Below are 27,195 nucleotides of genomic sequence, written 5' to 3' on the forward strand. Positions count from 1 at the left end.
TCTCTCGCCTTGCATCCTCATCTGTTTGAGTTCCAACAACGTCAATGCTGCGTGTAACTGCTGTGGCCATCATCTTTGCCGTCCTACTTGGAGTATTTTCCTCTCCCATTACTTTGTCACCTCCCTACGACCTTAAAACGCAGGTGCCGTCATTGCTGCCATACCGTGAGTCAATCGGCCTCATTCCTTTTCCGGCTAAAATTAACCTTATAATTATATTGCAGGTAATAGCAAGGATAAAGACAACCGATTCCGTCGACTTGGGCTCATGCGATGGACTTGGAAGACTGATATGCCCCAGTGGGAAAGCGGCTCACTTCGTATTCATGGAAATTTCGCTAGATCTGACCGAAGTTTCAATGGCATCGTCTCCAAAGACGAGAACTGGGCCATATGCATTGGCATAGAATGTTTCGTGGCTACCATGAAATCCGATTGGACCCAGGTTGAATCTCTCCAAACATTCCAACTTCCTAAGAGGAAAACAACGGGCTTCATACAAATCACAGGACTTCAAGCTACAGTCAACTGGGGCAATGATCGGGAGAGAGAGCAACGTTGGAGGGCATTCGTCGGTGCTGTGTCCCAGTCAAAAGATATCTTGGAATTTTACAATCATATGATGCACCTCATGCTTAATGACAGCATGCTGTATGGAGCGGACGGGTCGATATCGAAAGAAGTGCCACCTCTTTGGACTGCACACTACAATGCCATGCAGCATGCGCGGGCCATTCCCACCCTTCAATCCTCCCAGTGATATTGACTATTCCACCCTTCAATTCTCTACTCGTATCTTATTCTTCACCACCTTACAGTACATTTCATTTGACCAGTGTCTCCCACCGTTGTGTAGATATTAGACTTCTCTAGTGATAACACACATCGTTCTGTCCTACTGTACATAGATCTCGTCCAACGCTCTTTTGGTTTTTTTGAAAGAAGGTTTGCTATATAATACCTGTCCAAACCTGCTGCTCGCACTACCTTGCACAAGCCTGTAGCAGACGAGGCTGAATGAGCATATGTATGATCATCAGATCAAAAAAGCCTCTTAAATAAAGTCTCACTAGTACTTCCGCCTACATAAAGCCTCATTCATCATTTTTGGTCCTCAACTTGTTCTACAGCAGCTGGTGACTCTAAATGCATACCCCGTAATCAATCAGATTCCGGTTTGGGCACCTCCGAATCCAGATCAATAGGGCAGGTCTGCTCAACTATAACAAACTCATACATACCACAGCACCACTGGAGTGACGAAGTCTGGTATATTGTATGGTAAACGGGTGTTCGCAGTTCTGTCGTGAGCATAGTTCATACATAGCAGTAGTACATAGAGGACAATGCGCATAGCAATGGATCTGCTACCATAAACACCAACACCTCCCTTCGGCGCCAACGATTGACCGACTTAGAAAGTCGAAGGACGGTGAGCGACAAAGGTTGACTTGAATTTGGAGACGCGGTGAGGGAGAGGGAATCTGAGTTTCGGAACCGTGAGTTGCTTGATGTAGGGACGACGGACGTCTTCGGTTTTTTCAATTTCCACGACACGGAGAATCTAGGAGACGGTCAACATCCTAACTCTTCCTTGCTCAAGCACCTCGGTGAATTGTAGATGAACGTACATGAATCGACCTGAACCTCGCACGATGCCTGGCAGCCATATCCTGGTACATGCTCTTCACAGCATCCGCCCTCGTCAGCTCACGGTACTCCTTATACATGTTGTGCGTGCCAGACCGAGAGTCGTACCGGAGCCAAATGCCAAAGTTTTTCACCTTTAGCGGCTTCTTTTCATGGATCTATATTTCAAAAGAGATTAGCGATCCCATTCCGCCTGCCTCTTGAGGGCTGCAAGGGGCTTAAAAAAGTTGTAAAACCAGATACGAACAACGTTGACACCAATGATCTCGCCATTGGCTTTCTTGACCTTCTTCAATTGCCTACAGAGAACAAGCAGTGAGCCTGTTGATAAGTTTGGGAAAGCGACAGCAGTGAACTCTCCTGTCGAGCAATATACACGTACCTCAAGAAATACCAAAACCTCGACTTGGCAACAACCTCGTTCGCCGCAAAGATGCGCATGCGATAGATTTTGGGAGTCGGGTCGGACTCGGTCGGAAGATGGCGTCCGACAATTTGGTATTCTTGAAGCCCCATGTCTGTGCAGAAGAGAAAGATGCGATTGTCAATCTACTGTGTTCCTAAAAAAGTACATCCGCCTTTTAATCCACCCATCCAGCCCTCCAGCCCCCAAATCCTCCAATCTTTCCCATTCAAAATCGTATAGCCAACAATCGAAGCACATTGGATTGGGATTCTGGACTTCAACAGTGCATAAATGACTTACTTCGCGTTTTCTTGAAGAGTGTTATTCGAACGACGAAAAATGACTGAGGACTACACGATTGGCGGCGGATAAGCGGCCCGGCGCAAAGTTCTCACGACTGCTTTGTTAAGCCTTGCAATAACTTTGGTGACTTTGAAATTTGAATTCGATGGTCATTAGAAGGCTGAAGTTGATTGGAAGCTCGTCTGGCCGAGACATGTGCGTGATGCTCCCAAGGAGTCTTCTCTGGTTTGTGCTCTCGCCATGAAATCTTTCGCGCCTCCCTTCATTTTGGCCTGGCTCATCCGTTGGACAGCTTCAAACGGTGCTTCCGTCCCAAATCTTAGTATGTCCAGTTACTTACCACACTGGAAGTTCTTCCACTGACACCTGGGAATTTCAGAAGCCTTAATTCCTCAACGTCGCGTTACAGAAAACCTCGGAATTCTTCAAGATCCTTATCCTGATAAACCTCGTATTACTTTCCGCCCAGACGGCACCTTCAAGCTCACTGTCTTCTCTGATATGCACTGGGGGGAAAACCCTTGGGACTCCTGGGGACCCGAACAGGACGCGAATAGTACGAGGCTTATGGAAAAGGTGTTGCCAAGTGAGAAGCCAGATTTCGTGTAGGGACTTCATTAGGCTTCATTGCAACTGGTTATCACGAAACGTTTGCCTACATAGGGTATTGAACGGAGACTTGATCACGGGTGAAAGTAGGTATCTCGATCTGCTTTGAACCTAGCTGAATCTCCTCCCCTTAGACGCCTTCAAAGATAACGCAACGCTGCTCATAGACAGGATTGTTGCCCCTCTAAATGCCGCACAGATACCGTTCTGCTCTACACAAGGGGTAAGTCGATAGACTTTTCACATGATGCCATGGTTGAACACTTGGTTCTATGTACTTGCGTTCCCTTATCTCAGAACCACGACAATCAGAAGAACATCACACATTTGCAGGAGATCCTTAGGGAGCAGCAAGTTGCACCGCTGACTTATACTCGAGTTGCGCCTGCTGGTGTAGGTGGTGTTGAGGGACCAGGGAGTTATTGGGTTCCAGTAAGGTGTTTTTCGATTGCATTGTTCCCAATGATCATGGTTCGTTGACAGGTATACGAGAAGGCGTCTGGTATAGACCAGTCTCTTTTCTGGGCAGTATATAATTGAATAGAATATTTAGATCTGTCCCCCGTACTCGTTTTATGGTTTTTTGACTCTCGAGGTACGTAAAACCCCCCCCCCTTCTCTGGTCGAAGCTCTATTGATTATTTACAGGAGGTTTCTCTTATGGCGACAATAGCACTGCCATTCCTGACTGGGTAGATGAATCCGTTGCAGCCTGGATCGAGAGCGAGAGCGCGACAATGAATGACGCCTGGGGTCCGGCAGAGAACCGTGGCGCACTGGCGTTTGTGCACATTCCACCGTAAGTCTACCTATGTACTACGTCAAAGTGATTGATTTGCATACGCAGCTCATCATTGGACTGTTGTGCACAGACATTTAATACAGAATCTTCAAGCACGGTTAAATAGCACAAAGGAACCCGGGTTAAATGGTACATGTCCATATTTTTCTATAGTCCTTTACACTGCTTTTCGTTTTATAATCGAGGCTCAATTTAATTTCTCGTACGAAACCAGCGGACATTTTGGGTTCTGGATCGACACAAAGCACCACAGACGAAGACGATGTCGGGCAAGACAATGCGTTTTGGAACTCGTTAAATGCAAATGTCAAGAACTTACATGCGGTAATATCTGGACATGGTACGTCCCTCCTTTCTACTCCATCACGACCTGCGTTATGTCGTCATATCACCACAGACCACGGGGACGAATGGTGTATCCGTGAACCTACCAAAAACGTTATATTCTGTTTCGACAAACATGCTGGGTACGGAGGGTATGGAGACCCTTCCTGGGGGTATGGTGTGCGGAATTTGGTGTTTAGTTCGACAGAGCCGAAGGGAGGGGTACAGACATGGATTAGACTAGAAGAGGGGGAGATCAGGGCAAATGTCACATTAGACGAGGGCTATTCGTGAGCTGTGAATGTGAGTGAAAAAACGGGCTTCATTTTCTTGTGGAGGAGTATTCAATAAATCAGGTCGAATCGGTATGGTCGTTTTCCTTTTCCAGGACCCAGTGGAATTCCTCTGTGAACTTCGTAAATTGTAACAGTATTGTCTGCAGTTTGTTTTGCCCTCGTAATTACGATTATGGTAGAGCACTAATTGCTGTACTCATGTGAGAAAATCCAAGACAAAAGGGTACATAACTCATCTCCATAGACGAATTACTGATAGGATGGATCGATATAAGACAGATGATACATGGCTCTGTAAAGTCAGGTAAAGTCACCACAGACTAATGACACATCGTTGAATCACGTGCTAGTGGCTCAGATCTAGAACGACCGAGGTCCGATAAGCCGGATCTTGCCCGTAGAACGGACCTGCGAGAAACTTCTCTCCTCAGAAGATTGTCCGCTGAAAATGGGGGGCTACATATAAATCTTAGTGGTTGGTAGACCATCTTCGTTTTCCATTCCTCTTTTTTACAAACAGTTTTTGACAGACAGCTGGGAATCAATCCAAAAGTCTCACTACATACAAAGTCGACAGGGTTCATCATCTGACGGGTAGATACTTGGAGCTCAAGCGCTCAAGCCTCAAGCATACATCTAATTTTTCTAATATCCACCACACCAGAAGTTTACTGAAGGACTACATATAGTCGGCTATCGTTTACAGGACCAAATCCGCTGTCATTTCCCCACACGAAATTTCTGCACTGTATAAATACCGTATGGCCGGCACTTTTCCACAAAGTATTCCTCGTCCTTTTACTTCCCCCGGTCGAACAAATTCTTCGACTCTTTCACCTGCTGCTCGGTTCTACGGATACCAGACCGACCAGACCGACCAGGATAACGAAGACGAGGTCGGCTTGACGACAAATAATACAGCTGCTCATCAGAGCCTTGCACAACAGCCTGCCGGATCACAGGGAATATCAAGAACGACAGCGACAGAAGCTTCTTCTACTCCTTCTACTGACCTCGGTCTGCCACGTAACTACACCGTCTCAGGACTTGCCCCACAACAGCAGTCGTCGCCGTATATTCAGTACCTCTACGGCACACTGAATCGAGGCCAGGGCTACAGTACAACAAATTCAGCAAGGACCTCATATACAAGGGTAGATACTACGGCTATGGGAGATAGTCCGGACATTGAGGCTGGCATTGAAGCACAAGACGGAAACGGTGAAGGAACAACACCTTCCGTTACTGCCGATATTGCTGCAGAAGGTCAAATCCAAGCAATCCCACAGGCGCCTATTGTTTCCGTCTGCTTCCTAATGATTTCTGGGAAGCGGAGAGTGATGACTTTTGAGCCGGAAACGACCGTGGGCAGGGTTAAGGAGCTGGTCTGGAATACATGGCCATCGGGGCCAGGTCGGTGTTTTCCTTCAAGCTCTCACACGACAAAGTTAATCTTCCTTACGTCTAGATTGGCAAGAGGAACGGCCATCCACCCCATCCCATCTTAGGATCCTGCATCTAGGCAAAGTTTTGCAAGACGAAGATACACTAGAGGGTGAATTTCTCATTATATCTTATCTTAATTGTACTCATTGATTTTTTCAGCATGTGATTTTCCAATCCATACCCCTACTTCCTCATCCTCGCTTTCCATTACTCCGCATCCGCCAACCATTGTCCATCTTGCCATTCGACCCACAGTCCCTGGGTTGAACAATTCCGGAGATCGCGGGGACGAGAAAAAGAAGAACAAAGGCACCAGGACGAGACTGGTTGCCCGATTCAGCTCGGTCTTAGCGAGCCCTGATGATGTTGACGAAGCATCCTCAACGCCGATTCATGGAACCGCAGCTAACGCAGAAGTCTCATCAACCTCTCAGCAAAGGGAGGATGACTCGCATGGTTGCACTTGCTGTATCATCTGCTGAATGTCGCGGCGGTTCAATGCGAAGACCTGTTGAGCTTTCCTTCTGGCTTGGACACGAAATGCTAATGTGGTTTTTCGAGGTCTATCGACCTTTATGACTTACGATATGCTTGACATTCTATCACTCCGCCTGCACTTGCCCTCCTCAGATACCTGTGTAGTCTCATAATGCTTTTGCCTGCACTGCTGGAATATGCCTATATTTGCGCATAACGTCGTACACACGTACACAGTGCTGTACATATCTATTGCGGTCATCGCTTGGTGTAACTTTCGCCATTCTACCGCTTTGCGCGCGCCTCTCGTTAGTAACCGGTCCTGTAATAATCGGTGTTGACAGAATGCTGCCCGAATACTCCCTTGAAAACCGTATCCAGGTCCTGCATGTTCAACAGCACGGTTTCACTCCGGGTTGTTGGTTCCGAAGCATTTTTTTTTGCTTCAATGGACACTTTGAGATGGTGATGAGGGTGACGAGGTGCAGGTGCGGGGAAGGGAGGAGGCGGGACCGCGGTTTTACAATTTGTTTTCGAATGATCAAAATGATGTTCACGAAATGCAACGATATCTTCTAGGTTTTTCCTTGCTCAATTTAGGCTTACACTTCATATACTTTAATCTTTTTCCGTAGCGAGGGTGGTGCACGACGCAACTTTTCTATCATAAACGACTTGGGAAAGACGGCTGCGGATGATGTTCTCCAAGTTATGTCTCCTTTGCCTTGTTTATCGGGGAAGTGTTGGGCGATTTTTTTGAACTTCATTACCACGCGAAGGGTTACTAGTAGTACTATCTTAGCATTGTTCAGTGGGAAGCGTTTTATGCTATCATTCCAGCCTGGCTAGCGGCTGTTTTTTCGCGAAGATAGTTTTGTTCATGGAAAAAAGCACACCGGAACTTATCGGCCTTTATCGGCACTGCTGTCGGAGTTTCAAATCTCCACTATGAGTCTCCCTCAAACCCTCGCGATCAGGCTAGAGAAGACTCTTCGCCTTCCCAATCCTCTAAACGAATCCCCGCTTAGGTTTGTCGATGAGCACTACATCATGATAATTGGCTCTTGGATCGCTGCTCTTGTGAGCCGCGACAATGGGCGCCTTCCGTCAAAAAGGCCTGCTCAGGCCTCCTCACGATGGGTTATAACGCTAGAGTTGTAAGCTAAGTCACAATGCGCAATGTAGCATCGGATCCGTCATCATACCCCTTTGAGGATATCGCTTCCAACTTCAGCAGTGACAGTGGTATACTTCAAAGTTACTCAATCCGCCATTCAACATGAGAATCAAGACCCATATAGGATGAAGAGGTAAGAGGATGTAGAGATCTCGTTATCGTGGAGAAAGAGCTGTCGGAGTTGTTCTGATTTACGGCTTATCATCTGGACCAAATCGTAAGCTATTGGGTGGACGAGCAAGGTACCTTCAAATGAACACATGGATATTGTCAAAGGTGCTCCTTTTAAGAATAGGGCTCTTTTCTCGTGTACTGCTTGTGCAATGGCAATCGGCGCTACATACTACACCCCTCTTCATATCACTTAAGACCTAGGCCCAAGTTACTGCAATCATCAATCGGTATGAAGGGTACTCAAGCTTCCTCTGTGGCCACCGTAATGGCTCGACAAGCTTTGTGCCTATACGTATGCTGCCCAAGGCGTAACAAACAATGCGGCGGGTCCTTTCTCTTCTGCTCACGGTGATTTTAGGAGAAGGTTCAGAGGTTTTTTTTAAGATCAGCGCGTAAGATCCTCGCAGGATAACGGAAGCTGTGTGTTTGGGGATGGGACCCAAGGATTTGCTGGTAACCTTACAGAAATTTCGCTACGTCTCAAACTTTCTAGGGTCCTGTTGCTCCCATCTAGCGTCATCTTTTATGCTCCAGGAACTTTGACGAGGCCAGCACTGGTTTCGTTCCGCCTGGATCCAAGTTATCCACGTTCGTGACTTCGATCTTTGCACAATCTCTGAGCCGAGTTGGTGGCAACCCACTTTATCCTTATCCCCTCTCTTCCGCTCAACCCACGAGTTGTGTGTAGAATTTCGTTCCTCACTCCAGAGTAGTCTGTACTATCCCATTCTATACCCACAGGCGAGTCTTTGCTCGAGATTATACTGTTTCCTGGTAGTGAAATTTATTGGGACGTCTGGATGATTTCCATGGACAATTTTCCAATTTTGAGATGTACTATTGCAGTGGTAATCGCAGGACTGGATTTTCGCCCAGGTGGTCGATGATCCACTCAAATTCGGGGGTGTATTCGCTCTCAGATTAGATACTATGGTCCATTTGAAACTTGTACCGGAATACTGAGAAGTGACCCTTTCAAAATCTCCCGCCGTTCAAAGTTAGACTGACTCGTGCATACCTCCCTAGGTGATACTTTGATTATTCTAAATATTCTACCTAAGGCCAGCAGTACGATTGGTCAATTAAATGACTGTGGTTCCCGGAATTCCAGTCTTGTACACCTCTTGTGAACCAACCCAGTAATGGACACTTCGACGATCATTGTTCTTCTCGTGCAGCCTCATGGCGTTCATTTTCGAATCGAAGTCAACAACAAAGAGTTTCTTGTTTATATGAGATTGATAAGGGTCTTCTATGAAGATCTTCATGTCTAAGGAGACAGCCAATGATGACCTAGATACACAGCAACCACATGTAACAGACGCTCTCGGAAGATATAGCAAAGGAAATGCGTTTTCCTCTCGCAGAAAAAATGATGCAATCGATACTTGAAACTGACCGTCAATCATATAGGTATGTAGTCTATCGTCGCCTTCGGAGTATGTGAGGAGACTTCATTGTCTTTTCTGGAGTCGAGCAGGCACAATTTTGCATTTTTTAACGAAGTTCGATGATCAATCAAGATTTACATATTTAGTACCTCTACAGCAAGCAGTTTGTGGATCTATCGACTTATAGTACGAACGCCCAATTGTAAGTTTTACAAGTGTCAGAAGATCTCATGGCTACTGCGAATGTCTGTAGTTTGCAGTGAATATGCATGTGTACAGAATGAAGTGAACATAAAGCGCGACAGATGTGGACCAGAAAGAGAATTTCAAGGACGCTGGCGCGCGCGTGAAGAAATGCCAATACAGGTGACTTTGGCAATGACAGGCTTGAGATGCTCATCGGTAACATATGTCGGGGTGTTGGCATTCCTCCCAACTACGATCCCCAGAGTCTACAAATTCCAAGGATGAGACCCTGGTAACAGATACTTGTAACAACTGGAAAAAAACCATAATCACCAAGACGTCATTGTCTGCGAGGGCAACATCGCCACTGATTCGTGTACCATTGACATAGGTGCCAAAGGCGGACTCAAGATCTCGAATAAAAATCTTTGGACATATCAGCGATCGGATTAGGCTCCAAGCGTAAAGGCTAAGACAGAAGAACATACTTGGCCGTTGGTGCTCCAGATCTGGGCATGATTTGGGCTTAAAGAAATGGGAGATACCGGAGCCCCTTGCCCATCTACTGGAGAAAGCGGTGCGAACCATCCGTTGGTAGATGTGGCACTCCTGTTTGAGGAGGTTGGACCGGTGTTTGTATCCTGCACCTGTGAACCAAGGATCGTTTGGAAGTTGTGTGGTAGAGGAACATATTTCGAAGCGAAAGGGAAGCTTCCAGGCTTCGCTTGGAGAGCAAGCATAGGCGGAATAGGAATGTTCATTGCGAAAAATGACGAGGAACCCGAATCAACGTTGAAAAGGTGCTTGTTTAAGGACTCGAAATAAATTCGTCCAAGGGGAATGTGGAAGTGCGATTACTTGTCTGGTCCAGTATAAATACCGGACAGCGATTGTTGACAGTATCAAATTTATTCACTGAGATCTGCATCGATAGCCCATCGTCCGCGAATTGAAATTCACCAGTTGAAGGCAGCCTTTCAAGTAAATCATATGCCCGCAGGTGAACCCCAAACCTTCAAAATAGCCCACATTTTCACTCCAAAGGAATGACATCCATCACATAGAAGATAGTGCTGCATGCATATTGGGGCTGGTGTTTGCTTCATCTCAATAAGAAAGAAGTCGACCGTGATCGGCCACTTGAAGGGAAAATTTCAACCGGGACTGTGTACTAACAAGACGGAGACATGTAAAGTTGCCCCCCCATTTACTGTGGCGTTAGGCAAGGTCGGCTGTGATAATTCTTGAAGAGGGACGTGCTTAAGTTCTAAGTTGGGATCGAAAACACTTTCGCGGGAAGGAATTTTCCCGCGGCCTCACGCGGCTTGTCCGGAAGACGGCGCTTATCAGATAAATGCAGTTCTCTTCCTTCTTCTGTCATCGAGTTCCGAATACTTTACTTACAGTCAGCAAGCTCTCGAACACATCCTATGTATATCAAAATCAAGAATTCGTAGGATTGTTGCTAGGGAGTAAATTCTATTATCTTTTCAGTATTAATTAGCTATGACGCGAACGGTTAGATGGAGTACTTGACGTCAGGTAAGTTAAGCCAGTCTATTTAGTATACAATTCTTCACGTTGAACAACTCTTCCAGCATGCCTACTCCTGAAAAAAAAAACCCTCAGCGTGATAGTGACGGAGAGCGAAGCGGAAATTCCAAGGCCACGGCCAATGGGCGGGAAGTCACCGACCCTATAACTCATTTTCCTGTCACTATTCACGACAACACGTCTATCGAACTCGAGCAAATACCACCTTCTCGTTCAGATTCGAAAGCGACAGAGGATATGACTACTGAGGAAACAGATCAACAACGGCATACTGAAATGGAACGAGTTGTATGGGAAGAGACGAACAAAGGCTGGTGGGAAGAACCCAACCACAACCGTACGCGTACCGCATTAGTTGTTGCGATCTCTGTTTCCATAGGTGGATATACAACCCTGATTATATCGAAGATTCTACCAAGAATATCTACGAGGAGCACTTCTGGTGAGGGCTTTGGTATCCTGGACATCTATATTGGCGTTGTGGCGTACACGCTATTGGCAATAGCTGCCGGCTTTCTTGTCCTTCGTTATGAGACCAAGGATGAGAACAATAATAACCAGCAGGAGGTAAGTTGTCGAATTCTACTTCGAATTCTTTGATCAAATGTGCATTTAGAAACCATGGACGAAACCATCGGCTCAAGAAAGACCAGAATCTGCTGTCTGGCTCAACTCTTTCTTAGACACTCTATGGCCCATTGTGAATCCTGCTTTATTCACTGCGGTCTCCGACATGCTCGAGGACTCTCTACAAGCTTCATTGCCGAAAATGATTCATGCAGTACGCGTCGCTGACATCGGCCAAGGCTCTGAGCCTCTGCGGATACTGGGTATCCGATGGCTGGATGGAGCGGATGCAACCCAGGCCCGCCCCGGAATGGCTGCTGAAGAGGGCGATTTCGTCAATTTTGAGGTTGCAGTAGCGTATCGCGCTACTTCTTCCAGCTCATCTTTGAAGGGAAGATCTGCGAATCTACATCTCTTGATGCAGTTCTGGTTAACAGGCGGAATCGTTCTTCCCGTATGGGTAGATATCACTGGAATAATCAGTACAGCTCGAGTCAGAATCCACCTCACTCCGAATCCTCCGTTTTTGTCATTGATGACTTTGACCCTCATGGGTCAACCAAAAGTCAAACTTACTGCCACGCCACTAGCGAAGAATTTCCTGAACGTGATGGACATGCCCGGTCTTTCAGGTTGGTTACAGAAGAGCATCGACGCCGCGATATCAGAATACGTAGCTCCGCACAGCCTAAGCGTGGACTTGAAGACAGTGTTGATGGGAAGAGAAAAAATGGACACAGAGGCGCGTGGAGTGGTATGGATCACTGTCAAGTCTGCAACAGGCTTCAAGAATGGGGATGGTATCGAGATATGGAAAAGCGAAAATGGTCGTAAAGGCGATGTGTATGTGACTGCTAGCTGGGGCAAGTGGGGAAAGCCACTTTGGTCCACGAGGTCGGTGGATCAGTACTTGATCGGTGTTTTCTAAGATTTACGAACTTTCTTCGAACCCTCACCGCGTAGAATAATCCAGAACGAAGCTCATCCCATATGGGAAGAAAGTACTGCATTGTTAGTCACCCCTTCAGAGCTGAACGCTCAAGAGAAGCTCAAACTTCAATTATGGGATTCTGGTAAGTCAAAAGTTTTGCCATTATTGCAGTTTGTAATCCTAGAATATTTACTTTCTGTAGATCGCTTTACTGCAGATGATAATCTTGGAACCATTGAATTACCTTTGTTCGATATCATGAATACCTCCGAGACCTGTAATCGGATTGGCCATCGGCAGGACCGTTTCCTCGCCGAAGATGGGAGATCCCATTGGCCTGGAAGCCTCACCTGGTCTGTCGGGTACTTTTTCAAAACCACGCTTGAACAACATATGGCCAACAAAGAAGGCGAGAACGTGCAGGATCTCAAGAGTGACATCGCGGAAGAAGCAAAAGCCAAGCTGCGGGAAGCCGAGACTCGGAAATATAGCGAAAAAGCAAGTGAAGTCGAACAACAGAAGAAGCAGGATTTACGTGAAAAGACGGAAGAGATTGTATCAGGCACGCCGCCAACTAGGGAATGGCCTGCCGGTATATTGAGTGTGCGGATAGAGCAGATTACCGGTGTGGAGGTTGATAATCCGAGGCAGTCCGGCTCAAAGGGGACTAAGAATGGTGAAGATGGCGTCGAGGAAGAGGAGGGTGACGATATGCCTAGCCCGTATTGCACAATCATCATTAACCATGCAAAAGTATACAAAACAAGAACAAAGATGAAGGCAAATAATCCCTATGTGAGTGTCTCAGCCGATGATCTTCAATCCTGCTCACATTTGGACATAGTATGACGCTGGAACGGAGCGATTTATCAAGTCTTGGCCCACTACCGTAGTCATGATTGCTGTCCGCGACGCTCGGATGCACGAGGTCGATCCACTCATCGGTGTTGTTGTCCTACCACTTCAGCAGCTTTTTGTCAAACGTGGCAGATCACAGATCACCGACACGTTCCCTCTTGTCGGCGGTATCGGCTATGGCAGACTGAAGTGTTCTTTGGTATTTCGCAGCGTACAGATTCAGCCATCTCAGGAATATTTTCCCAAAGCGTCATTAGGCTGGGATGTTGGCACACTAGAAGTCAAATCCGAAACAATGCGCGCATCGGGAAGTCTTCCAGATGACCTTAAATCCGCGAGGATATTACTCCGCACCCTGTACGGTCGAGACAAAGCTCTCCCTAACAGTCTGCATGACGGTTGGCACCAGAAGAAGGATAGGCCGGTCCGTCTGGCAGTCAAGAATCGGTTCGCATCATGTCTCCTTATTCAGTTTCGAAAAACTGCCCTCGGGCCAGACAAGACACCTGCGTTTGGCACGTTGTGGTTGAAAGACCTTCCTGACCTCGAGGAAGTCACTGTACGAATCTCTGTACGGCGGAATGAGGGAAATGCGATGGTAAGAGGACGATTTAATGCTAGTGATGATATCGGGGAAAAGGTCGGCGAGCTGGAGATGCAGGTTCAATTTTGGCCTGGGCTAAGCGGATATCATCACTGGTTAGCAGATCAGGATCCTTCTCTTGCAGATGTGATGGAGGTGCTTGATGCGGCGGAAGAATCAGAAGAGGTATCAAAGGAGATGTTGTATGAAGAAGGATTGGACAGTGATGCTGAACTCATGTCTTCCTCCTCCTCTTCGTCTTCGTCATCGCCATCATCGAGTAGCGAAAGTAGCGATGTTAAAGGAGGGAGAGTGAAGAACGTGAAAACTGCAATAAAGGACTATAATAGACGAAAAGGGGACTTACATAGGAAGCATCGTGGGCTCATGCAATGGGATGCGGCCAGGAAAGTTGCGTGGATTGGGAGGAGTACTGAGAATGAAGCCAAAAAGTTCAAACAGAAATTGGCGGGGAAGCTCAAGCATGAGCAAAGGGACGGCGGAATGGAAAAAGAAGTTTGATTGTTGGGTCTTCAGAGCTTCAGCTCTGACAGACTATTTGCCAACGAATAATTCAATTTGTAATACCACTATATTGATATGGAACTCAGTAGACAAAGTTGTGGTGATCCTACTGAGAGCGACAAGTCAAAGCTCAATCCATGTATAGGACATTCCTTTAAGCAGGCAGAGGCGGGAGGTCCTTCTCGTCATACACAGATACAGGACTTCTAAGCGTCGAGTTAGATTCAGCCATAGCTCTTGTGTGAACGAATACAGCCGAGCTCCCTTTCTTCCTCCATTTCCGAAACATCCAAACTTCAAGGAGATCCTGCGGAGGAGTATTTCAGTAAAGATCTAATTTTTGGCATGATAGCCTGGAGCTAACTTTTTGTGACGCAAAGGTGAAGACAGCCATGACTGGGACTGAGAATATTATCGTGTTTAGGCTGACATACACAGGTCGAAACTGAAATCACTCACTGAACGCAATCACAATGTTGAGTGCTGCTCCGTGATGGATGGTGAAGAAAAAGAAGAGACTTAATCTGAAATGAGGTTGAAACTACATCGTCAGAATCCAGACTATCTGTGCTTACCCCAATGCCAATATGCCGAAAATGCTGAACAAAAGCACCCGTATTATCATTGATAATGTATTGATACTCGGGCTAATACCAGGACTCTTAAATACGGACCAAAACTTGCGAAGAGAAGCAATGATCAAGACTGACGATGAAAGGTCAAATTAGCCACTAGTCAAATCAGGAGAATCAACTCGCTTTCGATGACTACAACTGGGACCAATACTACGGCCACAACACCAGCTGATATTCTTCCACTAGAACACGGTCATCACGACGAATCAAATGAAGGCGCGTTCGGCTTCGTTTCACTCACGGAATAGCCAAGCCAGAATTACAATACATCCCAGATCCAGTCACTGAAATAGTAATTCTTGAGCGAAGATCAAAGTGCACAGAAAGTAATCAGTACGTACCTCTCACAGAGTCAGGATATATAAGACCGAACTATGAGCAGTAGGCGCTTGCATAAACTTCGGAAAGAGGTGGAAGACATTAGGACTTACCACCAATGCCTCAGTAGATATGCCTAGAAAAAGCATGTATGGTAAAATCAAGACCTTGTAACAACAACGAGGGTGAGCTCAAGATAGATCGAGGGATCGAAAAATCCGATGTACAATTCTGGTCAAAAGTTTTTGTGCTATCATAGGCCTCTTGAAGAGCATCAAATGCACACTGAACCAGATCTACTAAAAAGATCAGTTCAGTGCTAGGAAAATGATACTTAGAGGAAAGGGTTTACCTGAGCCACCATACCCAGCATAGTTGCGGCGGAACTGTAGATATAACCTCATATTCATTAGTTGTCAAGTTGTCAAAGCTGTACACCACACGCACAGAGGAGGTGATGCATAGATAACTGAACTTTGGAACACACATAGCCCAAATGGTACCTCGGACTTTTTTTCTCCTGATAGATTGATTTGGCCCGCAAATAGCAATAAACTGTACGAGAGACTAGAGATGATCCACGATGCGAGGAAATTGTACCATGTCAGATGGCGCCTGATAAGACTGAAATGTGCAATAACTATGGTGAATATACTGCCGACCAGGCCGATAAGTTGAAGAACGAAGAACAGGATAATGAGTGAGGCATCATGTTGAGAAGAGTCCGGGGGAATAACTGTCGGGATTAATTGGTCAGAGTAAGTAACAATTGGGTCAGAAGCAATCATTGCCGAACGCACTTTCCAGGACGGATGTTGCTTCACTCATTTCGCTGAAAGGCGACGTCGAAATCATCTCCATTATACTACCACAAACTCAACAAGGATCAGAGACAAAAAGACTTGAACAAAAGCCCTTCGTCCTTCAAGGACGGGAAAAGAATACTGCGCTGGCGCGGTTAGGGAATGGAAGGTGATCAAGAAAAGAAAAGACAGTAGCTGATGGTTGTCGGGACTATAGCAGCAAATGAACCCATCTCATAGTATCATGCAAAGTTCAATACTTCGTGATACATTATGTCGAAAAGCGACGCCGGACCCCCCGATCTGTCCAAGTTGTAGTATGCAACCTATATGAAAGCTTGAAGCTGATACTTGTTTCAGGACATTCTTACATTTCTGACATGCATTGATCAAAAGGACTTCTTTGATTAAAAAAAAACAATCATAGACGCACCACAAATTCTGCAATGTATAATACGGTTAGCTTAAAGTCCGAAAATTTTTGTGATCTTGAGGTCAACTGATGAAATGTGAAAATGAAATCAGTCCGAATGAGTACGATACACATTGCTCTATGGTAACACATTAAATATCATATGGCAGACGGTCGTACATTCTTCAATCAATCCTACGCCTGAAATATCGGTAGCGCACAGAGCCGGGAAGGGAAACCTATTGGCATGACTGTCTATGTCGTTTGAAGTCCTTGACTCGTTACAGTGCATGAAATAGGATGTTACTCGCGCCTCGTCGTTCTCACCGCACCGAGATCGTTGGAGTCGAAACAATCTTCTTCGTCAATTGAATTCAGCTTGTCGATGGGGAAGATCATCTTTGGCTTTTCAATGTCGACGTTCATGGTATCATCCTCAACCGAAACAGCCGGTGTATGAGAATTTGAGGTCACGAGCGAAGGATGATGATGATGATGTTCATTCGACGCCTGCAAATGACTAGAAACGTTCAGGCTTGATGATGAACGCCAACGTCCACGCCTACCGCTGAGACTAGGTTGGCGGAACGTGAAATCATCCGAATAATGTGAACACCTAGAGGCTGAGGTGGGCAAAGAAGCTGTTTCAGAAGGTGATTTCTTCCAGAACATCCAAACTCGTAGAATGTCCTAGACATGGTATGTTAGATACTCTCTTCAAAGCAATAGAGCACGTACAGTTTGGGACCCAAAGATAGATATTCCCAAGACGGGAACTGATGACCGAGGTGTCAGATGGAAGAGAAAGCGAGGGGATACAAACACTGACTCAAAGAAAGCAGGAAGTTGGCACCAAATTTCCGCGTCGAAGGGATCAACAGCAGTAGCCCAACGCTATGGAAATACGATCTGTCAACTAATGGTGTAGTATTGGGCAGAGATTCACTGACATTAGAGCGAAGAGGTCGACAAATCCAAATAGTAGAACTCGCAGAGTAAAGGTCATGGGATGGGTAGTTCGAGGGAGCGCATCCCGATATTTGTGGACCGCGATGGCCATCCACGCTATAAGAGACGGAATTCACATCTTATACTAAATAAAGTTGTCATGACTTACTTTCAACAATGGCCACACTTATTGATGCTAGGATTGCGATGCTGGAGCAGACGGCTACACTAAACGTACGTCATATTTCTTCAACAAGCAACAAGGACGTTGAAAAGGGAGTGCAATATGAATCTATGGATGGTATTGAGACAGCACTCACGGCTGAGGCAAGGCCAAGTGACAATAATACCCCCAACGCTCCAGTTGTACGGCATTTGGCTGTGCTTGTCCAAGCTGTTTTCGCGACAGACATCAGCAGTGACTAGACGCTGTAAAGATAGTTGTTTACCTGGAACAGCACAACGAACATAGCGACCCAGATAACATAAGGACCGACGACGAGCTATGTTCGTATAAAAACACGACATGGTCGATTGGATATTAATACGTAGTGCGACAAATCGTACCATAGTGGTTGTGACTGTTTTTACTCGGCTCATAGGCACTCTAAGTGCAGCTCGAACATACAGTAGAACCTGACGTGATTCAGCATGTTCTCAGACGGGATCCAGTCGTAGTTCGAGCGAACATACGTGTATACACATAGCCAAGCTCGTAAAGCCTGTCCTGCAAACTGTTCAAAACAACGAGTATAACTGGAACTGAGAGGTCTGACCAACTCACAAAACGGGAGTGGCATAAACCAATGCAGCCTGCACCGTACATGCCCTCTTTGCTTTCCATTCCATACTACCCACATCGAAATGGGAGTCTCTGTGAAATCCTTGCGCTCCGGCATACGCATCCACGATCAAGAGTAACGAATAACTCAAACTCGATATGATCCATGAGACGCAAAAGCTGTACCAGGTTGCGTATCGTTTGACTCGTGATGAAAATGCCGCGGTTATTGTAACGAGAAAAAAACACAATGCGCCCAGGAGCTGCAGAGAAATGAATGCTTTGATTTTAGCTTGCATGGAAAATCAAGTGGCAATCAACGATTCCGAAAGGAGTGGAAAAGGGAGTTTCAAGCAGAATAAGAACGAGGAAATTGACGGCTGGCGAGAGGTAAAAGATGGGGGGGGGGGTCCAAAGTTAGTCGTACTGGATGCCTTGATAACACGATTTACCATTTCACGAGATAATACATTCCGTATGGCACAATCATACAATCATCTGCAATATCGACATCCATCTGCTTCAAGAACCATTCTGAGATTGCATAGGTCGTGATTAACCATGTATTAATCTGGAAAGCTGCGCATCTGACATTTCTATCGGCTAAGATCAGGTCGAAAGTTTGAACAAGAATAATTGAAAGCCGATATTGATTGTTGCTGTCGACCTTAATCGGCCTGCAATTCGAACAGGTTATCGCAGGTCAGTACTACCCAGGTGTCATTGAATGGGAGGATCGATAAGTTGAAGAAAGATATAAGCGGTGTTATTATAAGCGCCTATAGAGATCTGTAAGCTTTTGCAGCACATTCCCATGAGGCATCGCCGATTCGTAACAAAACATATATCCATGGTTTCATCAACGGGCTGTGGATGGTCTTCCCTTGGACCCACGACCGACCAACAAGGCTATGGACTATCATCCAAGGATCATATATCAAAGATTTTGAAAGTCATGATCTGAATGACTGGGTTCTTTGTTACAACTCCAGCTGAGATGATCATCGCCCACAAATGCCTCGTTATATCAGCAGCAAGTCAATCACCCCAGTGCCCACTTGCCGCTTCTCAAAATTAGCAAAAACAGTGGTTTGACAATATGGAGCTTAGTGAGTTGCTGATCATGGCCTGCCTACCTACCAACTCACAGCCTCGAGTAGCGTTACAGCTCATGCCCAGTCCGAGTCATTCCTTTCTGCCCAGTGAAGCAATCAAGGATATTTCCGTTAACAGCTCGTCAACGACCAATCTACTACCTGTGAAGGCATTCATTGCGCTTCAACTCTCTGGTGGGATGGGAATGCTTCTTCTCCTTGTAACCGCCCTCGCTTCTCGCACGCAGTTCGCCCGACGATTGACCCACGGTTGCACCGTGACGGTCTCGAACGAACCAATCCATCGTTCTCGGACGTGGTACAGCTTCTGTATATCCTGGGTCATATCATGTTTCTCCTATTGTCTCTTATTTTTCGCTATGGAGCAGTTCAATCCAAATGAGAAACCTACCTTTGGGCTTTGTTTGACGCAGGCTGCATTGATTTATTCCAGCCCCCCTCTGTGAGTGCACTCCTACTAAATTATCCACGCTCTGATGCTCATGGAATATGTCCGCCATTCAGAACTGGGGCAACAACATTTGCCCTCCTTCTAGATGTATGGTTAATGTTCCGTACCGCCGCCTTAGGAAAGTGGTTTGGTGGACGGAAGGTCACAAATTCAGTAAGCTCGCCTTTCTGTAATGTAATTGCAAAGATAATGAGACTAATTCAATACGCCAGCTTTTGTTGGCGCCATATATTCTCTGGGTCATCTTGACAATTGGATTTCTCATTGTGTGTACACTTCTTCTTTCAAAGTCTTGAACTGCTTCATCACGAATCATTCTCTCGGTGTTCGTGCAGGCCGGTGGAGTTGAACCTCATCTAGTCCAGCGGGACTTAGCCATAGATCCCTACTGCATCTTGGATAACCCTGTCCCGTAGGTCCCTCTACAGAAATATCTAGCATTGTGTTCAATGTGGTCTTATTATGCAACTCATACAACCTAAGTAGTCCCATTTTGGTTTGCTCTCTAACTCTTGCCTTCGCTTTGGCTGTTATGGTCGTATTGAGTCAGTTCATATTCCCGTTATTATTGTGCTGACTCCTTACTGCCTTCTTATCTATTTATTCAGTTGTTTTGGTTGTCACTATGCGTAAACAAGCCACCCGGAGCTCTTCTCATCCTTCCAGTGCCTTTATACCCTCCCAAAGCGAGCATGATGGTGATTATCATAAGGGCAAGAGTTCCTGCAGTAGGAACAAGGAACAAATGTCAGCTCTTATCGTTCGTCTCATAGTGTTTGGTTTAGCAGGACTGATTGCAGTAACGTCAATTTCAATTCCTTTCTGAGAATAAGCTGCAGTACTCATTCTAGGATTTGCAGGATATCTGTTGTATTTGTTTTAAATAGAGCTGCAGGCTCCCGAGCAGATCTAGCATTGGCCACCCTTCCTCCGATCGGAGTGGTGATATTTGGGAGCCAAACTGTAAAATCCCAAATCATCTTGGTATCCGCAGAAAACTCACACCCTTCTTTCTCAGGACTTTGTCCAGCTGTGGTTCAACCTCATTCGATGGCTTTTCCGGTGCTGTATGCATAGAACTCAACATTCTTCGGATAACAGCACTGTGACCAAGGGAAAAAGTTTTCAGGAGTACCAAACCCGACAACAAAGTGAGGAATGTGTAGTGATAGAAATGGATATAGGGCCCAACTTTAACAATTTTGGAACTGGAAACACTCTTCAACAAGATGAAGAACAGATCATGATATCACCCAGGAGAGCTGTAATCTTTCGAGAGAGTGAGTGAGAACGAGGTGTGAGATGACTTGTGATTTGGTGCACAATTTGGATGATGGGTGTTCGGAATCAATCTACTCATGTTGACCATAATCATCCAGTTATCAGAACTTGTCGGGATCACTACATTTGATGGATGGAATCAATACTGAGGGAAACCAAGGGAAATCTAGTCTCTCCTGGGCAAACTCGAGCTACGACGTTGCCTCCGCAACCTAAACCTGCAATCATCAAGCAAGAACCTAGGGATTAAAAGTCTTCATACAGACATGACTTTTTTGGATTTAGTCTCTATACATACATATATACTTCAGATATCAAGTCAAAGAATTGGCGTACCTCTTACTATTTGAATTTTCCATACGAACATAGCTCGGAACATGGAGTACTGTGAGTCAAACACATTATGTGAACTTATCTACTGGGCTTCACATCTCAAACAGCTTTGCCACTCGTCCGGGGTCTCAATCCTTCCTTCCTTGCCAGTGAAGTGACCATCGACGTTCTCATTGACAACTCAACCGCCCTTGATATCCTGACTTCGAAAATATTCATTGCACTTCAATTTTCTGGAGGGATAGGAATGCTTCTCCTCCTTGTAACTGCCTTTGTTTCTCGAACGCAGTTTTTCCGGTTATTGACCAACAATTGCACCGGGAACGGACCAATCAAGCGTTCTCGGACATGGTACAGCTTCTGCATATCTTGGATGATCTCAAGCTTCTCATACTGCCTCCTATTCTTTGCTATGAAACAATTCAATCCGAATCAGAAACCATCGTATGGGCTGTGTTTGACACAAGCTGCACTGGTTTACTCCAGCCCTCCTCTGTGAGTATTCTCAGAACTTGAAGCGACGATTGATACCGGCTGCAGCGGTGCTCACGACCAAATTATCATAGAACAGGAGCAACGACATTTTCCCTGCTTCTAGAGGTCTGGTTAATGTTCCGTTTCGCAGCTTCAGGAAAGCGCAGTGTTGGAAGTAAAGTCATGGTCTCTGTAAGCTCAGTGATTTCTATGACCCGAAATTGACCTGAAATTGGCTTTTCGGTTACTAGTTATTGATAGCACCATATGTGCTCTGGGTACTATTGACAGTTGGATTTCTCATTGTGAGTCAAATTTTCTTTCCAACTTGTCCATTGGTAATCTCGTTCACTTTTGATTAACCAACCGATCCTCAAACCCCCTTACAGCTTGGTGGAGTCAATCCATCCTTAGTTCAACGAGACCTCGCATCGGCCCCGTACTGTGTCCTCAACAATCCTGCTCCGTAAGTCTTCCACATGCAGTGTTTGAATTCTCGAACAAGAGTTTCGTAATAACTACAATATGCACAGTCCCATCCTAGTTTCCTCTTTGACCCTTATATTTGCTTTGGGAGTCATGATCATGCTGTGTAAGTATAAGTGTAAATTCTCCTTTAGTCAACTAATATTGGCCATAACTGTCTCTAACTCTTTTTGACAGGTAATCTGGTTATTAGCATGCACAGAACCCGTACATCTGTTACTCATGATTTTGCTCGTCATCCCCGCACCTTCATGCTGCGGGCTTCACAGTCCCGTGAGGGCAAAAGTACCAACAACAGGAACAACTTGAAGGAGCAAATATCACCCCTCATCGTTCGCCTCATAGTGTTCAGCATCGGAGGACTGATTGCAATAATGTGAGGTTTTCAAATTTAAAAAATTGAAAGGGTCACAACTTTAACATAAAATTCTTAGAGTTTCCATTGTGTTTGTTCTTGATAGAACACCAGACATTCGCTCGAATCTAGCGCTGGCTGTACTTCCTCCCATTGGAGCAATAGTTTTTGGGACCCAAATGGTAACATGGAATTAGTGTCTGATGGTTGTCTAAGTTTCAAAAACTCACTCTGTGCTCATTGCAGGATATCCTGCAATTATGGATCAGCCTTCTTCGATGGACTTTCTTGCGATGCGGTCGTTGTATCCACATACAGAGGCAAAAGTCTCTGAATGGCAGTGATGACATACTTCTCATAAATCAATCTTGCAGAAAAGGTGAGCAGTATGTGGAGATAGAAATGGTACCGGCAATAGGAACCAGCCATCAAAATATGAGTAGCGAAAATGAGGCGTTTGTAGTCCACCAGCGAGATGAAGAGGGACTCATTATGCATCACCTAGGAGTGCAGTAGTGTTTCAAGGCAAGGAAAACATTATTGCAATAGGTTGCAATGGATACTGCTACGACCTGCTACGACACCGGATAATTCCCGCGACTGTTTGACCATACTTATCTTGGCCTTGGAATTGGCGTGGGGTGATTTGTGTACAAATACAGTAGAGGAAGGGGTTTTAGTATCACTTCATGATTCCCTAAGAAATTTCGGAAAAGGGAACTTGAAGAGGGTTGATCAAAGCTACACAATTAGATATGACGATCTTGTCGAGATCGATGATGTCTTTCCATTGGACTGACGTTTCAATGGATATTGAAGACTGCGCGTGCTTACATCTGTCCAAAAACAAAAAGAAATTGCGTGCAATGGGATCTATCTACCTAAGAGTGGCGAGCAGCGTCTATATAGCTTTATATTACAAAAAACCACCCGCAGTTGAGCTATAATTTACAGATGCAGCTACTTGTGTACAGTGTTAGTATTACAGGTTTTTGTACCGTGTCGAGTTTAGTGTAAAGACAATTGAACCCCCGGAAAAAATCCCCAAATGAGTCGTCATGGATGAAACAACAGCAGAGCAGGAATAAAGACACTGGAGCATCGATGCTAGCAGTGGAATATCTTTTGGAAAGCAGATACGCAGGTTGACGCGACAGAGTACCCATTGAAAAATCCCGACGAGCGTGATACGGTCACTGCAATCACGCCGGCTCCCCGGATTCCACACCATCCACATCGTCATTGTGCCACCTCCTCCTTGGACCGTCAATAGGCGCAGACGTATTGGGTTCATGTCCGTTGACAGTCAACCACGCCTCTAATCTCCTTCCTAACTCTCCACCACGACCACCACATATGTCGCCTGTAGTATCAAGCATTTGCTCCTTTTCGAATTCGGATACAAATGGGAGTTTCTTGAGTTTCGAAGTTGGCTTGCGTCGGGTAAGAGGAGATCCGAGTATGCTTTCGCCACCCTGGTCACCGTCACCGCCACCGCCACCAGGCCCTGCGCCAGACCCAGAAGGGCCTGCAGCCTCTGCAACCTGATCTAGTCCGAATGGCTGTCCGACAGTTTGCATACCGCTACCAGCATGAGTCCCATTTCCGGTCATCGGTGGACTGGTTAAGTTACTGTCATAATAGGTAACGTCAACAAACCAACTCTCCTCATGTTCCTCTTCTCCAAGCATGCTATTTGCTAAACCTTCTTCCCATCCGTCCCATTCGATGAAGCGGTGTGCCATACGTAGGCGCATGCCTGAGGACTCATATTGTAGCCACTCGCGTGCAAGGTGAGCTTTATCTTGGGGACTGAGATGCTGAGAATGCCGCGGGCCTTGCCGAGTGGTTGGAGTGGACGAGGAAGACACAGGCGCAGATGATGCCATCTTGGCTACTACATCCCTAAATATTTTCCCTGTGAACGGGCTAAACTGTAGGAACGCTGGAAGGTGAGCACAGGCCCAAAGAGGACGAGTAGTTGTTGATTCCCAATCAATAATACAAGTCTAAGAGAAAAAGTTGCGGTAAGCGCAAGATATGCATTTGATGGAAGACTTACAATTTTATGATGGTCAACGCTGTCAACGAATACATTTTCCAAACTGAGATCGTGACAGTCTAACCCAAATTCTTCTGGAAGCAACGCCTGTGACTGCGTAGTAGCTCCCTTGACCTCCCGCTCATGCTTCATCAGTCGCTCCATGAGCCTTGACCACCGTGCCATTTCCTTCCTTACGCAGTCTTCCCTTTCTTTGGTATGGGCCACCAAAAATGTCGTCCTCTGCATCCTCCTGTAATCTCTATACATCACATCTCCAGGACCCTCCCATTCCTCTTCGCTCTCCTCCAAGTCCCACTCATCGCTGTCATCACTTTCATCTCCGGGAACAGCTTTAACGTGATGATGCCGTGAGGACATGATTTCATCTGGATCCAGATGCAGTTTGTGTGGCGCGGCTTTGCCTTCGTTCTCGCGAATGACGCCAGTCACTTCTCGCTGGACGCATGACTCAAGGTAGGATTGCGTAGTTGACCATGGGCCACGGTTGATCTCGTTTGGATGGACTAGGTCGCCACGATTTGAGCCAAAAAATGGCCATGAGATGATGGGTCCGACGTGAAATTCCTGCTGAGATGTTGATTTAGGGAACGCATAACTAGAATTTTGTCCAGAGGGTTTCGCGCTCGGCAAGGGAGACAGGGGAAGCGTAGGCGAGAATGGGAAGGCAGAGTAATGCATCTGAAGAGCCTTTGGCGTAGGTGCAGAAGCATCCGTATTGGCGCGGGGATTAGGACCGAAGTACAAAGAACCGAGCTCGGGAAAGCGATGAGCAAATAGAGGAATGACCAGTTCCGCAAGGTTCGTCAAGAGCCTGACCAGGTCGTTGTAAGATAAAGAATGATAGACCTTGGCTAAAGGGATTCCACGAGCCTATCGATGAGGTGAGCATCAATTGTATAGAATTACTTCCGATAGTGCGAACCTTGGACATGATGATGAATTCTCCGCCGAGACGATTGTATGGGTTAGAGTCGTAATGATACACTATTGGCACAGGTATAGAGGTATGTTCCCGTAGATACTGCATTGTTGCCACTTCGGATTCAGTCTTAAGCCGGGGCATGAACCTACGGGCAACTCTGGCGACGACTTGCTGCCGGTCTGCTAAAGTCACCAAGTAGGCCTGAGGGGGGTAAGACTGGTCATATATCAGCGAAGTAATGGCAAATAACCTTATGGAATGTTCCTTCAGGAATATATGTGCTCAGGCTGGTTTTCGGCATTCAAGATAACGTGAAGAAGACTTACCGGCACTCAAAAACTTGATCCTGACAACCTCAGCACCCATGTTCTCTCTGACTACGTCCTTCAGCACCTTTCTATCGACTTCGAAGGGTAGCGCGCCATGAAGTGCAGCATCAGCTTTGGCTTCGGCTTTCCTATCCGCATGCTCGATATCCCAATCCCATTCGAGTACTTCAGCTTCGTTTTCTTCAAGTGGCAGAGAGTCCTCTGTTTGTTCGTTAAAGTCTAGTTTCAACTGTCGAAGATTTTGTTCCATATAAGCCTCTTTGGCAGTACTTGAATTCGGTAAGAAACTATTAGCTATATCACCGTGGCTTACGAGCCAGTAGAAGAGAGATTTTTTCTCAAGTTGGCTAGTGGGTAAGAGCGAGTGTTCAGAACACGAAAGAGAGATATACGAATGACTAACGAGAGAGATGGATGTTCGAAAGCAGGATCATGATACAATTCCGAGTAGAGACTCAGAATTGGTGGCTGTGCCCTCTTCCCCTTTTGGTACGTGTCCAAGTCCCGCGCCGTCGCGTCATCGTAACGGCTGAATAAGGCCGAGGCCGACCCTCTCATGGTCGAACGCAAGAAAAGACAACGATTTGCTTATTTTATTCTCTCAGTATTCTTATAGCTCACTTAACACCGCAGGTTTCCGTTACCTCAATCGTGTATGTCGGAAATAGAGGATTACTTCTTCAACCGTGACACAAGAATGCGCGGCGAACTCCCAACTTATCTCTTAGGCCTCTTAGGCTAGCGGCCTAACGGAAAACCTGGGTCTTGGCAGTTGATTAAACGAGATAAGCTCGTTTTAACCCACGACGCTAATTTTCATGGCTTGAGAGGGTTCAACAGGCAATATGCAAATCCAGAATAAATTACGGCGATAGAACGGACGTTCATCGATGTTCATCGTTCACTTGACCGGCTGGCTTCGATGTCCTCAGTGCTATAATGAGTGCGCTCTTGAATGAAACATGTCAAACGTTGCTCCATCCGAATGGGTAGCAACCTAAGTATAACTTGAAGCTTGTAGGCCGGCACCGAAAGAGACCGTATGACACAATATAAAAATAAGAAAGTTACCGTAGATTCTGAAACGGAGGACCCTACCAGGGCCATTGAGCAGCCCAGCATTCTAGTAAAACAGAAATTATCACCGGTACCATAATATTGCTCCTAGCTACTCACGACTGCATACCTCCCGTCCCGCCCAAGCATTGTCATACGAAATCAGATTGCA

At 46.0% G+C, this 27,195-nt stretch overlaps 11 protein-coding genes across 11 annotated transcripts; 6 read left to right on the forward strand and 5 right to left on the reverse strand.

Annotated features, from left to right (window-relative positions):
* Positions 1-44: 44 nt before the first annotated feature.
* On the forward strand, positions 45-760 carry C8R40DRAFT_1067226 (uncharacterized protein; the record flags this gene model as incomplete). The annotated part of the gene is made up of 2 exons (XM_046225880.1): positions 45-165; positions 225-760. The coding sequence occupies 2 exons, from the start codon at positions 45-47 to the stop codon at positions 758-760; spliced, it is 657 nt and encodes a 218-aa protein (XP_046089277.1).
* A 654-nt stretch (positions 761-1,414) lies between these two features.
* On the reverse strand, positions 1,415-2,166 carry C8R40DRAFT_1038799 (ribosomal L18ae/LX protein domain-containing protein; the record flags this gene model as incomplete). Its single annotated transcript, XM_046223779.1, has 4 exons — positions 1,415-1,564; positions 1,632-1,808; positions 1,898-1,949; positions 2,033-2,166. 4 exons carry the CDS (start codon positions 2,164-2,166, stop codon positions 1,415-1,417), a joined length of 513 nt encoding a protein of 170 aa, XP_046089278.1.
* Positions 2,167-2,458: 292 nt separating this feature from the next.
* On the forward strand, positions 2,459-4,681 carry C8R40DRAFT_1091679 (Metallo-dependent phosphatase). Its single transcript, XM_046227515.1, has 11 exons — positions 2,459-2,660; positions 2,769-2,964; positions 3,023-3,054; positions 3,103-3,191; positions 3,266-3,400; positions 3,452-3,470; positions 3,522-3,563; positions 3,617-3,767; positions 3,841-3,899; positions 3,985-4,110; positions 4,168-4,681. Exons 1-11 carry the CDS (start codon positions 2,600-2,602, stop codon positions 4,386-4,388), a joined length of 1,131 nt encoding a protein of 376 aa, XP_046089279.1. The 5' UTR covers positions 2,459-2,599; the 3' UTR covers positions 4,389-4,681.
* A 470-nt stretch (positions 4,682-5,151) lies between these two features.
* C8R40DRAFT_1067228 (uncharacterized protein) lies at positions 5,152-6,318 on the forward strand (the record flags this gene model as incomplete). Its single annotated transcript, XM_046225881.1, has 3 exons — positions 5,152-5,803; positions 5,859-5,945; positions 5,996-6,318. 3 exons carry the CDS (start codon positions 5,152-5,154, stop codon positions 6,316-6,318), a joined length of 1,062 nt encoding a protein of 353 aa, XP_046089280.1.
* Positions 6,319-9,175: 2,857 nt separating this feature from the next.
* Positions 9,176-10,076, reverse strand: C8R40DRAFT_830467 (uncharacterized protein). Its single transcript, XM_046236359.1, has 3 exons — positions 9,730-10,076; positions 9,575-9,667; positions 9,176-9,507 (listed from the first exon to the last, which is right to left on the reverse strand). Exons 1-3 carry the CDS (start codon positions 10,000-10,002, stop codon positions 9,382-9,384), a joined length of 492 nt encoding a protein of 163 aa, XP_046089281.1. The 5' UTR covers positions 10,003-10,076; the 3' UTR covers positions 9,176-9,381.
* A 535-nt stretch (positions 10,077-10,611) lies between these two features.
* C8R40DRAFT_830132 (uncharacterized protein) lies at positions 10,612-14,319 on the forward strand. Its single transcript, XM_046236357.1, has 7 exons — positions 10,612-10,646; positions 10,699-10,783; positions 10,840-11,362; positions 11,412-12,256; positions 12,326-12,435; positions 12,496-13,088; positions 13,138-14,319. Exons 3-7 carry the CDS (start codon positions 10,841-10,843, stop codon positions 14,254-14,256), a joined length of 3,189 nt encoding a protein of 1,062 aa, XP_046089282.1. The 5' UTR covers positions 10,612-10,646; positions 10,699-10,783; position 10,840; the 3' UTR covers positions 14,257-14,319.
* Positions 14,320-14,413: 94 nt separating this feature from the next.
* On the reverse strand, positions 14,414-16,073 carry C8R40DRAFT_1167594 (uncharacterized protein; the record flags this gene model as incomplete). The annotated part of the gene is made up of 10 exons (XM_046231044.1): positions 14,414-14,566; positions 14,624-14,661; positions 14,719-14,783; positions 15,136-15,178; positions 15,236-15,266; positions 15,326-15,379; positions 15,440-15,508; positions 15,565-15,598; positions 15,660-15,948; positions 16,013-16,073. 10 exons carry the CDS (start codon positions 16,071-16,073, stop codon positions 14,414-14,416), a joined length of 837 nt encoding a protein of 278 aa, XP_046089283.1.
* Positions 16,074-16,503: 430 nt separating this feature from the next.
* On the reverse strand, positions 16,504-18,925 carry C8R40DRAFT_1091715 (uncharacterized protein). Its single transcript, XM_046227516.1, has 10 exons — positions 18,160-18,925; positions 18,069-18,102; positions 17,943-18,011; positions 17,825-17,878; positions 17,696-17,769; positions 17,545-17,603; positions 17,378-17,492; positions 17,257-17,321; positions 17,166-17,203; positions 16,504-17,117 (listed from the first exon to the last, which is right to left on the reverse strand). The coding sequence occupies exons 1-10, from the start codon at positions 18,453-18,455 to the stop codon at positions 16,731-16,733; spliced, it is 1,191 nt and encodes a 396-aa protein (XP_046089284.1). The 5' UTR covers positions 18,456-18,925; the 3' UTR covers positions 16,504-16,730.
* Positions 18,917-21,002, forward strand: C8R40DRAFT_1263541 (uncharacterized protein; the record flags this gene model as incomplete). Its single annotated transcript, XM_046233866.1, has 9 exons — positions 18,917-19,265; positions 19,317-19,713; positions 19,776-19,875; positions 19,935-19,988; positions 20,058-20,134; positions 20,206-20,267; positions 20,331-20,526; positions 20,583-20,685; positions 20,717-21,002. Coding segments are annotated over exons 1-9 (1,284 nt in total), but the record flags the coding sequence as incomplete, so codon positions are not given.
* Positions 21,003-21,195: 193 nt separating this feature from the next.
* On the forward strand, positions 21,196-22,355 carry C8R40DRAFT_830277 (uncharacterized protein). Its single transcript, XM_046236358.1, has 6 exons — positions 21,196-21,390; positions 21,444-21,598; positions 21,674-21,831; positions 21,903-22,002; positions 22,062-22,115; positions 22,200-22,355. The coding sequence occupies exons 1-6, from the start codon at positions 21,381-21,383 to the stop codon at positions 22,278-22,280; spliced, it is 558 nt and encodes a 185-aa protein (XP_046089286.1). The 5' UTR covers positions 21,196-21,380; the 3' UTR covers positions 22,281-22,355.
* Positions 22,356-23,853: 1,498 nt separating this feature from the next.
* C8R40DRAFT_1167597 (uncharacterized protein) lies at positions 23,854-26,217 on the reverse strand (the record flags this gene model as incomplete). Its single annotated transcript, XM_046231045.1, has 5 exons — positions 23,854-24,660; positions 24,714-25,586; positions 25,639-25,854; positions 25,889-25,902; positions 25,965-26,217. The coding sequence occupies 5 exons, from the start codon at positions 26,215-26,217 to the stop codon at positions 23,854-23,856; spliced, it is 2,163 nt and encodes a 720-aa protein (XP_046089287.1).
* Positions 26,218-27,195: the final 978 nt, after the last annotated feature.

Source organism: Lentinula edodes (genome assembly GCF_021015755.1).
Source record: "Lentinula edodes strain Le(Bin) 0899 ss11 chromosome Unknown C8R40scaffold_7, whole genome shotgun sequence".
In the NCBI taxonomy this organism is placed as follows: domain Eukaryota; kingdom Fungi; phylum Basidiomycota; class Agaricomycetes; order Agaricales; family Omphalotaceae; genus Lentinula; species Lentinula edodes.